Source organism: Megalobrama amblycephala, linkage group LG12 (genome assembly GCF_018812025.1).
Source record: "Megalobrama amblycephala isolate DHTTF-2021 linkage group LG12, ASM1881202v1, whole genome shotgun sequence".
Taxonomy (NCBI): domain Eukaryota; kingdom Metazoa; phylum Chordata; class Actinopteri; order Cypriniformes; family Xenocyprididae; genus Megalobrama; species Megalobrama amblycephala.
In genome coordinates, this window is record NC_063055.1 from 8449386 (window position 1) to 8464135 (window position 14750).

Sequence of the window (14750 nt, forward strand, 5' to 3'; positions counted from 1 at the left end):
AAGCTCTGAAAGTTTTATGACAGTTTGCTTAAGGGTCCATGAAACAGATCCCTCTAAAGTTCATCTCAGCCCACATGACTGTCACATCAGCATGAACACAGACAGCAATACAGTCCTGAGGGTTTATTCAGCCTCATTAGAAAGACATTAATCAAAGAAACTACAACCAGAACTCCGAGTTCATTCCTGAATACAATGACGTAAATGTTTTCGAACATACCAGAGTGGCACAGGTTCCATGGCAACGTTTAATTGCATCTACAACTAATTCAACTCATTTTTATATCAATTAAACATAAAGTAATGTAAAAAATAATAGCAGTATTCTGGTGCACACAGAGAGTTGAAGCAAATTTATAGGGTGTAAGTGGTTTTCAGTGCTGTCGGACAGAAAAGTGAACCGTTGGCCTATTGCAGATCAAATTTCTGGTAAGGTTTAACGCATGTCAAGGGTTCAGACTGCCTTGAGGTATAACAGTAGCAACCTGAGCGAACACATCTGTTGATGTTACAGTGTTTTCATCTGTTCAGTCAGCGCACACATTCTAAACCCTTCCCTAACTAAAAAAAAAGACACATTTTAGGATGTAACTACACAACTTATGTACACAGATCACAATTGTTCTGTCATTGCAACAAAATACAAAAACTACAAAAAGCAGACAAGCCCTGGCAACCTGCTCTAATCTGTTTCACAGCCCCACATACACAAGTTCACATCACTGGCTCTCAACACTTCATGTGCTTTGTGAAAAGTGTATCCAAGTTCTCCTCCTTACCATGGTGGCCGTCCAGCTCGAGTTTGTTGTCCAACTCCATAACTTCAAAGACAGGCAAAATCAGACATGCTCTCAGTGCCAGGGGAGGGGAAGACAGCAACGGTTCACGGGGAGGGTATTCTCTTTGCCTCGTCACCCGTTTGCCAGAAGAGCGCTGCCTCCCGTGCAGCTTGCCTGCGCTCCGTTCTGGCTGGAGCGTTGCATCTGGCAGTCGGAGCAGATCTGAGCTGGGCTGAGCCACTTCTCTGGGCCCCACTCACTCCCACATGAGCGCCACAGCTCTTAAAGACACAGCAGGGATTTTTTTCTCGATCACTTGCTTTTCCTCTCATTCTTTATGAGAGCATGCCTTTCTACCATCCTCTATCTTACAACTCATTCCTGTTATGCAGGCATATTATCATTTTTAAAGATGGAAATGGCATTAGTTTCACAATAAAACAATGAAGTGAACATAGGGGAGTTCAAATATTTCCATTACTTTGGTTAGAGCTGTTGTTCTCATTTTTGTCATGTCTGCAGATGTTATTGGTAACTAAATTAACAAACTAAAACCATAAATATAATTACTTTGATAAAATAAACATTAACTATAATATTTTAGTTCAGCTACTTCTCATTTCCATTTAGTTTAAGTTGAAGAAAAAATAAACTAAAACTAAAATATAAAACTTAATAAAAGCTATACAGGCATATTATAGACATATTACGAAAATTACTAAAACTTAAAGTGAAAACTGAAAATATAAAAACAAAATCGAATTCAAAATATTATCAAAAACTCTAACAGTATCTCAATGATAGTAAAATTCCCCTATTGTGGATGTTATACCTACTTTCTAAAATGAAAAACTGACAATTTAAATAGAAATATTCCAGGTGTTTCTTCATTCTTGCTTTTCTATAATACAAATATCAAACAAAACATGTTTTCTTAGGAATAATGTTTTAATTGCTAATCAATATATAGTTTTTATTTTATTTTATAGATCCTCAGTTTCACTTTACATCCTATTAGTCTTTTGTAAAATCCCAAAATTCATTTTGGGATTTTTCAATTTTTGTGGGAAATGAGTAAATATTAGCAATGATTTGTATGGATTAGCTGATGTCTTGTTAATTTTCTTGTAATTGTGTAAAATAATCAAGTTATAATTAATAAAAATAATAATAATATGAAATAATTAAAGTTTAAGTCACTGTGCTTGACTGGAATGTTAGATCTGGTAAATCTTTTAATAGAAATACTTCACAAAAAAAAAAAAAAAAATTGCAGAGTTTGAAAATTACTGCAGAACGGGAATGACAGAGAGAATCCAATTGACCACATTTTGCAAGTAATGAGACCGATATGGATTTTTATCTGGTTTCTGTATCTATGCCTATTTCATAAGACAGCGGTTACTGTGTAAAGAGGGGACAGAAAACAGGAAATATTGTTTATGCTCATGTCCATCATATGACGTAATCTCACCCATGTGCTCATAACTCATGAGATGCATCAGAGGCATTACTACTATATACTATTTACAAATTGATGTATATACTGTATCCAAAACTGCTCACTCATTCGCTCAATCCTGATTTGAAACACTTAATGCAACAAACAAGAGCAGACACTATAGCACTTTAAGACTTCACAGACTTCACATCCTGAATGAAGACAGAAGCTAAAACTTAAAATCCGATCAGACTGCAACACATTTCCAAAAATCCAATTTTAATCGGATTTCAAACCACATATGGATATCAAGTGCCTTTCTCTTAAGAGCTATGACACAGATTAGGATGCTGCTGATGCACAGACGTGTGTGTATGGGGTGTTGAACATGTGTGTCTCTGCAGGGGGTGTGCAGAGACATTTGCTGAGTCAGCAACAAGCTGCCAGTGTCTGACACAAGCATTAGCACAGCGCTGAGTAGCGATGACACTACGGCTCACACAACTGAGAAGAATCTCACTGAGATCTGAAGAACAGTCTGGAATGTATGCGATCTTTTGCCAAGTCAGTGGTTTAGGATCTACCCATGAACACATTTTTGAATCACCACTATTCAAAAGTTTGGGGTCAGTAAGATTTTTTTAAAAGAAATGAATACTTTTATTCAGCAACGATACATTTAATTGATCAAAAGTGACAGTGAAGATTTTTACATTGCTTGAACTTTAAATTAATCAAAGAATCCTGAAAAAAGCAGCACAGTTTCCACAAAATATTAACTAGCACTACTGTTTTCAAATGTTTTTTGATTATAATTCTTGAGCAGCAAATCGGCATATTAGAATAATTTCTGAAGGATCATGTGACACTGAAGACTGGATAAATATTTAAAGCAATAAAATAGAAAACAGTTTTTTAATGTAATAACATTTCACAATATTACTGTTAATATATTGTATATTATGCTGTATTTTTATTCAAATAAATCCAGCCTTGGTGAGCATAAGACTCAAAAACAAAAAAGTCTTACAATCCCTAAATTTTGAACAATAGCGTGCAAAACATTTAAGTTTGATGCTTTTGTCTTAACGATAGACAGACAGACAGACATAAGGATGGATCGACAGACATAACAATAGACAGACAGACATAATGATAGACAAACAGACAAAATGATAGACAGACAGACATAATGATAAACAGACAGACATAAGGATGAATAGACAGACAGACATAACGATAGGCAAACAGACATGAGGATGGATAGACAGACAGACATAACAATAGACAAACAGACAAAATGATAGACAGACAGACAGACAGACAGAGACATAATGATAAACAGACAGACATAACAATAGACAGACATAACAATAGACAGACAGACATAACAATAGACAGACAGACATAACGATAGACACATAACGATAGACAGACAGACAAAGGACAAACAGACAGACATAAGGATGGATAGACAGACAGACAGACAGACATAAGGATGGATATACAGACATAAAGATAGACAGACAGACAGACATAAGGATGGATATACAGACATAACAATAGACAAACAGACATAGATAGATAAATTAAACTTTCTCTAGCTATTATATAAACCTATATATATTATATATGATAACCTATATATATTATATATAACCTTTTCACAAAGCAAGTGTTGGCATAATGAGTCTCATCCCTAAATTCAATGGCATTGTGAACCAGAAAATAAATCCAGCCTTGGTGCGCATAAGAGACTTCTTTCAAAAACAAAAAATCCCCAAATTTTGAACAATAGTGTGCAAAACATTTAAGTTTGATGCTTTTGTCTTAACAATAGACAGACAGACAGACAGACAGACAAGAAAGACATAAGGATGGATCCACAGACATAACAATAGACAGACATAACGATAGACAGATAGACAGACAGACATAAGTATAGACAGACAGACATAAGGATGGATAGACAGTCATAACGATAGGCAGACAGACATAAGGACAGACAGACATACGTATAGACAGACAGACATAAGGATGGATAGACAGACCAAAGCAAGCATTGGCATAATGAGTCTCGTCCCTAAATTCAATGGCATTGTGAACCAGACAATAAATCCAGCCTTGGTGAGCATAATTGTCTTAACAATAGACAGACAGACAGACAGACAGACAAGAAAGACATAAGGATGGATCGACAGACATAACAATAGACAGACAGACATAAGTATAGACAGACAGACATAAGGATGGATAGACAGACATAACGATAGACAGACAGACATAAGTATAGACAGACAGACATAAGGATGGATAGACAGACATAACGATAGACAGACAGAGAGACATAAGGACAGACAGACAGACATAACGATGGATAGACAGACATAACGATGGATAGACAGACATAATGATAGACGGACAAAAAGACAGACAGACAGACAGACATAAGGATTGACAGATAGATAGATAGATAGATAGACAGACAGACAGACAGACATAAGGATGGATAGACAGACATAACGATAGACAGACAGACATAGATAGATAGACAGACATAAGTATAGACAGACAGACATAAGGATGGATAGACAGACATAACGATAGACAGACAGACATAAGTATAGACAGACAGACATAAGGATGGATAGACAGACATAACGATAGACAGACAGAGAGACATAAGGACAGACAGACAGACATAACGATGGATAGACAGACATAATGATAGACGGACAAAAAGACAGACAGACAGACAGACATAAGGATTGACAGATAGATAGATAGATAGACAGACAGACAGACAGACATAAGGATGGATATACAGACATAACGATAGACAGACAGACATAGATAGATAGATTAAACTTTCTCTAGCTATTATATAAACGCAATAGTTCTCTTTAACCTTTTCACAAAGCAAGCGTTGGCATAATGAGTCTCGTCCCTAAATTCAATGGCATTGTGAACCAGAGCCCCTATTAGGCAATTCTAAACAATAGCTGTCCTGTAACACCATCATAATTATGCCTCCCACTGCAAATTACTGGTTTGCAGCCTGTCTGAGACAGATCTGGACAAACGGAAAACAGTGCGTTCCATCATGCTCCATTTCACGGGACTGTCAATTGGCGTCACATCTGAACTTTAACACAATGAAGGCGAGGGTAATTTTAAAGTTCATATCACTTTATATCTGCCAGTATAAGTAAAAGAAATATTCTGATACATTACATAAAGAGTGGCTAAATCTTATTAACTTGCACAAGGTATCCGTGCCTTTAGCACAGTGATGACCAGGTCATTTGTCAATATCACTCATTTAGAGCAGCGCACTAGACTCAGGATAAAGATTCTATGGTAAGAGCAGCGCAGATAGGCAGCAGCAATCAAGCAATCACATGTTCACTTTTTGCCGCTGTATTACCTTTAAAGACTATTACAAGAGTTTATTTGTCATGAAACAGTTTCTTAACTGTCCAAAGGGGGGAAAAAACTGCAACAGGTGTGCAAGCAGATCCTACTCACTGCTGTTTCTGGTTTGGGTGCTCTGGTCCTTACGGAGCTGAACTCCCTCAGGAATGCTGGTGCTACGTCGCAGAAGCCATACAGTGCACGATTCAGCGCGGCGCTCTCGGAACAGCAATGGACTGATCTAAGGACAGGTCACAGAAGCAGTTCATAGAGTTATAGTGTTGGTAAGCAAAGGCCTACAATATAGACTCAGTATGCTGAAGAAAGCTCATCCCCTCTGCTCTGACTTGTTACTTTGAACCTGTTGACATGTGCTGCCCCCTTGAGTTTAAAGGGTGCCGTTAAATGTGGGGTCATAATCAAAAGGATTCAAAACGCATTCATTTTAAGTCTCAATAATTAAGATTAAGTATGTCTTTATTATATAATTGCTGTTATATATATATATATATATATATATATATATATATATATATATATATATATATATATATACACACACACACACACAAAGTTTCATTTTAAAATATTAAATATATATTTTTAATATTACATACATATATATATATATAAATATGACACATATTATATATTTTTTAATTAAAATTTATATTTAATATATATATATGTAAAAATAATAAAAACATTTATATTTTTAATATCATATAATTTAACACATTATGTAAATATAAAAAATACATGTAATAATGCACAAAAAGTACACAAACACATAATATATATATATATATATATATATATATATATATATATATATATATATATATATATATATATATATATTTATGTGTGTGTGTGTGTATGTGTACTATGTGTGCATTATTATATATATATTTTTATATTTATATACTATATATATATATATATATACCTCTCTTTTGTCCAGAAGAACTAGTTGACATTCTGCAACCAAGCAAAACTTGACCTGCCATCCGATTGGTTCTGATAGTGGCTGTCCACAAGATATCCAGTGTATTGATGAACGTTTCATGTCTGTAAAACAGAAACAATTTTTGGATCTAATTACAATCGCGACAGAGTGAGAAGACTAAACAGCTAAAACAGAAGCTGACCTACTGGTCATAAAGCCAACTGGCATACAGCTCTATGAATGGACAATCCTTCCTGCTTGGCCTAGATTCAGTTGCATATTGTTTTGTATAAAAGCACAATGCTAGGTTAACTGAATTAGATAGCCTTCAATTTCTTTATGTCACCTGATGGAGTTTGGGTTCCTTGCCGCTGTCGCCTTTGGCTTGCTTAGTTGGGGACACTTGACATTTGATATTCAATAGTATTCTTGACATTTATTCAACAGTGCTTCTGATCTGCCTGCATTGACACTATTATTTAAGAGCTGCTGTGCAGCCAAATTATGTACCAGTTATCAATGTAAAGCTGCTTTGACACAATCTGCATTGTAAAAAGCGCTATATAAATAAAGGTGACTTGACTTGACTTGACTTTAAGTTAATTTACCAAGTTTAAAAAGAAAATTTAAGAGACTGTAGGCAGTTGTAGTGCACCTCTGGGACTGTGCCATGATCCTGTGACATTCAGAGCTGCTTTTATATAATTAGGAAAATTATAAAATTTTGCTGGCTAAAGGGCAAGACTCTGAGATATACATATTCTATTGCTGAGACACAGGAAAAATATGAAATTCTCTATAAGACGTCTGTTTGCACTAATACCTGATTTTCTTTTCTATCAGGTATTTCTATTCTATAATTGTGGTAGATTTTAGCCAAAAACTATTTATCATAAATGTCAGGCTGGGGCAAGTTGTCATTAATGTGATTAAAAGATGTAATGCAGATGTAATTAAAAACTGCAGAAATGTTTACCACTATTTTTCGACAAATCAAAAGTTTGATATTTGTCCATTGCATACTTTTCCATTTTTTGCTGTTTAATGTTTTTTATCTTTTTTTTTTTTTTGAAAAGCTGTTTAATGAACAGACTGAGTGTGACAATGTGCTTAAACATAACAAAAAGTCAGTTTACCTGTATCTTTAATGTAATAATCTTTAATAGCTTTTGTTGTAGAGACTGTAAGATACTGTATATGTACATACAGGAATTAGTACCCTTTAAAATATACTGATACAGCCTCAGTGGCCTCAGGAATATGCTCACTGAACTCAAACAAAACAACCACAGTAAACATACGGCAGACAAACTTCTTCATACAAGCAAACAAATTGATAATATATAAAAGATTACTTGACTAAGCACGTTTCAGCCCGAAACAAATGATGTACTCACCTGTGACCCTCATCCAGCCCTGGTGCTGACAGCGGGTGATGTGTGGTGACATAGTAATTGGACCACTAAACATGTTGTCAGCTTGCACTCCACAACATGAAACGTTCCTGGACATTTGCACACCTGATGGACGCCTCATAATAACAAAATGCGACATCAAAATTAACTTTTGGATAATGTAAAACGAATGACGCTGGTTTGCGCGTGCAGATTGTTGACCCGTTTGAGACGCGCGTGAGAGTGAAGGGGACATGACACGTCATGTAATACCTTAATTAAATTAATGGATTAAACTCTCTGGCGAAGAAAGTAAGTAATCTGTCCACAAAAACAAATCTCTCTCTTTAAAAAAAAAAAGGAACCTTGCTTTTTTAAAAAGACCGACGCTTTCATTTGGACAGTTGTTTTGTATTTTCAAGTACTGAATTCTGGAGAGCAGTTACACAATGATTATATTAAATCAAATGTCACAGAAATTAGTAATTAAGAAATGTTGCCTTTCTCTTATCCCCTTGTTTCCTCTCAAGTAAACATAACTTCGTGAAAGTCTGGCTCATGAATATTAATTGCGTAATATTACGTTCGCCCAGTAGGCGTACCTGATTGGGTGGTTGGCAGACGTTGAAAATTTACGCTAACAGATGCCGAATTTAACCATTGCGAAGGCTCATGAATATTAATTAAGCTACTTTGCCTTCTCGTGCTCTCGGTAAATATGAGTTTCCTAGGTAAAAACTGCACATGAACGCCCTCTCATGTAGAAACTTGAAAGTGATAAGCTCGTAATCACGACTTCAGAAATGGAAATTATCAAATTTCCTATAGCACGTGAAGGCAGCATTTTTGTTGTTGTTGTTGTTGTTGTTGTTGTTGTTGTGAAGGCAGTGTAAGGTTACCAAGAAACGTCAACATCATGTAATTAATATTCATGAATTAACCTTTTGCCACAGAATGTGTAAATTATAACCCCATGACCATGTCATTGACATACAGGGGATTATGCATATATTAAAACATTTTTTAAAAAGAAATTAAAGTAGATGTTCTTGGCAAGAAAAAAAATAAATAAAAAATTTCCTCAAAAAGTTCTACACTAGCATGAGATGAAAAATCTAACCCATCATGGCTACTGTACTTCTGTTTTCATTTACAGTTATATTTGTGTAATAATTATGCAGAATAAAGAACATCACACCTGTGAAAATGATGGTACAAATACAGAAGACCACACCTTTAAAATTATTGCTGACAAACTGTTTTAATAGTCTGAAACAGGAATGAATGAATAATGACACATGCAAGTTTGCACACTGAACATGTTTGAACACTGTTCCAAAAAAAAATACATGTTTTCCATGTACAGCTTTGAGTTTGACGTATAGAAATAGTCATAAAAGTATTCAAAACTAATTACTTTTAATCTTTTACAAATACAACATGTTGTCTCTCTTCTCAATCTTGTTAAACTCGTAACCAAAATATAAAACTCCTCTTTAAATGTGATCAAATTGGCGTACAAAAACTTGTAATCAATAAAACAAACATTGTTTTGTTGACAAAACTCTTGTAATCTGCAATCGATTTCACAAATGCTTTTCCATTGGGGTAATATTAAAAAAGTAAAAAGTAAATACTTGAAATATATTTTTATACATTTTTTTTCCTTTAAAATCAATTAGAAAATATAGGTAAATTTATCCAATAATAGCTTGCATAGCTGATAAAACATGTTAATAGTGCAATAATAAAATGGGGCTAATCTTATATCCAATTATATACATGTAAATAATAAAGTATTTTTATAATGTTGTGTACTATAAAACTAATGAAGTCAAATTATAGAACAAAACTTTCAATTTTCCAGTCAATCCAATCATCTGACAAGTGGACGTATCCGCTTACAGATCCACCTCAAATATAACAACAATCTTTGGAGAGCGTGTAAAAACATTGATTTTACAGTCACCTGTGGGCAAATGTCAAAAAGAGCCTAAATCCTATTGAAATGAAATGCAGATGATCACTTTCCACTTTCAGCTTCCTTCTACTTTCTCAAAGCAGGTCTTGTATATCCAATCTGACAAGCCAGAGCATACAAAAGCATATAAAATAGAAAAATACTTCTCAAAGCAGTATTTGCTTCACTTTGGTTATATAATCATCGAGAACAAATTCAAATATCATGGTTGAACAGGAAAGAACGAAAGTGCTGACTAATATTTTAACGGCTAAAAAGTACCACTGTACTGTTTATCTTAGGTGAACAAATGTTTCGCTATATATTCCTTCTGCAGAAATACTGAGATATGAATGAAACAATGAATTACTTAAAGTAAACTACTCGTGGAGATGAGCGCTCCATGTTTTATTCAACTCAAAACTTAACTGAAACTCTCGGGGTGAATGCTCTTGAACAGTTGAATCTGAAAACTAAACTGAAATGACTTCGTTGCATAATACTGTCCTTTATCTGCTACCTAATACCATACTTTGTAAGGTTACTATGTGTTACTAAAATCAATCATGTTTGTGATGTTTAAAGTGCCGTAAAAGGACACTGTAAATGACTTCAAGGAAAACAAAGACTTGAGACAAGACCAGGATATTAGAAAAAACACTATATGTGGTTTGTGGGAAACAACAAAAACAAAACTAGAACTGTGAAACTATGACTTTCCGAAAAGCGACAGGGAATATCTATGGGGAGCCGCAGGTGGCCCATCTGCTCCACTTCTCTGATCTGTGATGTTCAGTAAGGTGTAGTTCCTTCCCACTCCACTAAATACTGCACCTTGCCTTCAGGTGTGATCCTACGAGCCAGAACCTGATACTTCTCACCGCAGGTGAGCCTACCGGCTGCCCCGAAATAGCTGGTGATGGAAGACTTGAGGTGAGACAGCGAGGAATCATCCTCGCTGATGCTCTCGAAGGTGTGGCTGTCGATGCTGTTCTCCATCATGACGTTACTCTCTTCTCCAGGCATGCTGATGGGGCTCAGCTCACGTTCCACCATCTCTCTTTTTGTGGCCAGCACAGTGTAATTAGAGGAGGGCAACTTCCTCTTCCGACTGCCCACATTTTTCCTGTAAAGAACATAAGAAGCATAAAGGCCCGTTCACACCAAGAACGATAACTATTAAGATAATGATATACAGTCAAACCAAGAATTAAGACATTTTTTATATATTTTTACTAGTGGGTGCAGTACACTATAGTTCATTTATGTTAGTGAGGATTGCAAAATAAAGTAAACTGTGACATATTATACCCAAAAATTCTTCATACAGTGGATTACCAGTAAAACTGATAAACATTTGGAACCAAAAATTATTCAGACACTTTGACCTGACCATGTTTTGCCTATGTGTTATCTGACATAATTAAGATTAATTTTTTCTGACACAGTTTAACTCTGAGATCTTGTCATATTTTATTACCATTTTTTTTAACCATAGTAAATAAACTGTAATAATAAATTAAATGTTTAAGGTGTCTGAATAAAATTTGGCTTGACTATAGTTCTAAAAAACATTCTAAATATAAAAAGGATAACAGAGTCCATGCCACAACTATACTGATAATGATATAGAGAAATTATATCATTGGAATCACGTTCAGAACTATTTTTTTTCCAGCTGTTGAACGATAAAACACTGACAGCCAATCAGAATGCATTCAAATTTAAGGGCTTGCGCATTTAAAATGGCAGACGACATTGTGGAGAAGTTAATAAAAAAAAAAAAAAGCCACCACTGTTTGACAAGTCAATAGCCCTTTTTCAAGGATACTGTACAAAACAATCGGTCATACCCTCAGAATAAATGGTGAGAAGTATTAACGTTAAGATCATTATGCCAGGCTAGCAAACAGTGTAACATAAAATTACCTCAGGTATTCAGCGCTAGTTTCGACAACATTGTCTTGCTCCCTTTGAAGTTGCGGTGGAAAAGACTAGGTGTTGTTTTTATTCCACTATATTGACTTCATCAGCTAAATTTGCTGTTAGATTAGATCGATTACACTAGCTATTCACTCGAAACATAGCGTGCTGAGGACATCTGCTGGTTAAAGCTGTGTAAATGCAACAAGAACAGCAAAACCATGTTGTACACACTTTGAAACCGCAGCATTTGAACTTAGAATAAATAGACCATTATCGTTCGTTGGTGTGGACACTAATATAGTTTATATATCTTTATAGTTATAATATTTCAAATCTTTTCTGCTCATGTAAGCAGAGTAAAGCGATATCTTCACAATCCAATCAAATCCTGAGAGTGAGGAAAAATAAATAAATACATTCCTGTTCAAAAGTTTGGGGTGAGAAAATATTTTCTCTTTTTTTAAAGAAATTAATACTTTTATTAATTGAGCTACTTTCTGGATGTTCTAAGGTTACCAAGGAACATCAGCATCACGTAATTAATATTCATGAATTAACATTTTGCCACAGAATGTGTAAATTATAACCCCATGACCGTGTCATTGACATACATGGGTTTATGCATTTACTTCCCTGTTTTCATTTACAGTTATATTTGTGTACTTTTATTCAGCAAGGACACATGAAATTGATAACTTTCTATTCATCAAAATATAGTGAATAAAATGCATCACTGTCTCCACAAAAACAGTCAAACCCAAATTTATTCAGACACCTTGAACAATTAATTCCTTAATACTGTTTATTCAGTATAGTTAAAAATGGTAATAAAATATGACAAGATCTCAGAGTTAAACTGTGTCAGAAAAAATTAATCTTAATAATGTCAGATAACACTTAAGCAAAACATGGTCAGGTCAAAGTGTCTGAATAATTTTTGGTCCCAAATTTTTATCAGTAGTTTATCACTGTAGGAAAAATTATTGGGTATAATATGTCACAGTTTACTTTATTTTGCTATCCTCACTTACATAAATGAACTATAGTGTCCTGCACCCACTAGTAAAAATATAAAAAAAAATTATATCTAGTGTCTGAATAATTTTTGGTTTGACTGTGTTCTGTTTTCAACATTGACAATAACAAGAAATGTTTCTTAAAGGATCATGTGACACTGAAGACTGAAGTAATAATGCTGAAAATTCTGCTTTACATCAAAGGAATAAATTATATTTTAAAATATATTAAAATAGACAGTATTATTTAAACTGTAATAATATTTCACAATATTATTTATTATCAAATAAGTAAATAAAAAAAATCTAAAACATTAAAAAAAAAAAAAAAATCTTACTAACCTCAAACTTTTGAATGGCATTGTAAATAAATAAATAAAACCACAGCTATAAATACTTCTGGATAATTTATGACATTAGAAATGGAAGGTAAATATAACAGAGCATTGCATTGTGGGATAGAGTATTGCATACATCACAAACAAATGTCCGGATATTCTAAGCACACAAACAAATTAACAAACTCTCTTAGTATACATTCTATAAACTGCAAAAATAAAAAATAATAGTATTTTATGCTATTTTATTTTTTATTTCAGGTAAAACATGCACTATTCCATGTTCTGTTTGAATAAAATATTTTTTAAAAATATATTTTTCTACGTATTATCCAGCAAAAAAAATATTAAAGAAACTTTAATATAAAAAAGGTGTGATTGCATAGATGCCCTAAAATTGTCCACCACAAGATGTCCCTGTTTAACACTGAATGTTATTTTCTTAGCCATTCACCGTCCCCATTCACTTGCCTCTGTGGGCGTTATAGCATTTTAAAGGTCATACAGAAGATCTGGACTTTTAGGTTTTTTTTTTTTTCCATTCTGCAAATCTTCTGGGGAGTTTCCAATCTGCATAAGCTCTGTAATGACCACACATTTCTGCCCAAGGGCATGTGTAACATGGGAAATCACAGCGAGATATCAAAATCCAAAGCTGAGAACCTCCATTTCAAAATCATTACAGCTGCTAAACTGGGATGTAGAGCCAAACAGTATTAGTACATGAAAGCCAAGCACGGAAAGCAGATATGTGTTTGTGAAGTGTTTGATCTAGCCCACAACGAGGATGCACAGTAGGGGACAGGGATCTGTCGACCCTCACAACTTTTCCAGTTGAGAAAATCCAAGTCGTGTTTATTTTCCTCCACCCTCTCTCTCCGCCTCTTTCCAAACACCCTAAGGACCACTGCAAGAATACTAATGAGCATTCATATCCTAAAATAAATAAGACAAACTATGGGAAAGATATCAAAGAGTGAGTGGGGCCGTTTGGCAGTCCCCAAACCAGCCATCCATCCAAACTCATGTTCTGCGCACAGGCCTTTGCTTTCTTTGGTTGCGATTTCTCCAGGCCTTGCGCAGCTGGTGACAAAACGAAAAAATGCAGGACAAGTATAAGGGATTACTAACTGTACAAATATCTGGCCTGCGGGACATGAGGCATCTCTACCAGGAACTTGAAGAGCTTCAGGAGAAGTGGTGAATTACAGCGGTGACTCAACGAAGAGAATTTCTGCTCGACAGTGTTCATAACGCTCCACAATGAAAACAAAGCTTTGTGAGTAAGACAAAAAGGAAAGGGCAAGAGGAAAAAATTCTAGAGGAGGAACTGAAGATTTCATAAGGAATGGTTCATCCATATATAAAAATTCGATCATATTTTTCTAATGATTATTTTGAATCTTAAAGGTGCAATAGGTGATTCTCTACAGAAACATTTTTTTGTTATGCTGATTGAAAGTCTTCTCATATCCTGATAGCAATCACTATGTTAAACGGTCTAAATGTATTTTTATAAATATATATCGTCAA

The 14750-nt window shown here is 34.6% G+C and overlaps 2 protein-coding genes across 7 annotated transcripts in view; both read right to left on the minus strand.

Moving 5' to 3' along the window:
- The window catches only part of dab2ipa (DAB2 interacting protein a), a 129489-nt gene extending 120953 nt beyond the window's left edge, over positions 1–8536 (minus strand). For 2 of the 5 annotated variants that reach the window (XM_048208852.1, XM_048208850.1), the window contains exons 1-3: positions 7981–8535; positions 6584–6705; positions 5749–5875 (exon numbers count right to left, since the gene is read on the minus strand). In XM_048208852.1, the coding sequence (XP_048064809.1) occupies positions 5749–5875; positions 6584–6705; positions 7981–8233 (502 nt within the window). In that variant the 5' untranslated portion in view covers positions 8234–8535. Of the gene's footprint in view, positions 1–779; positions 1007–5748; positions 5876–6583; positions 6706–7980 lie in introns of those variants that run through there. The other 3 variants (XM_048208855.1, XM_048208854.1, XM_048208851.1) reach the window with 2 other exon arrangements.
- Positions 8537–9219: 683 nt separating this feature from the next.
- phf19 (PHD finger protein 19) overlaps positions 9220–14750 on the minus strand; it is a 37651-nt gene continuing 32120 nt past the window's right edge. For both annotated transcript variants that reach the window (XM_048209969.1, XM_048209968.1), the window contains exon 15: positions 9220–11063. In XM_048209969.1, the coding sequence (XP_048065926.1) occupies positions 10730–11063 (334 nt within the window). In that variant the 3' untranslated portion in view covers positions 9220–10729. The remainder of the gene's footprint in view (positions 11064–14750) is intronic.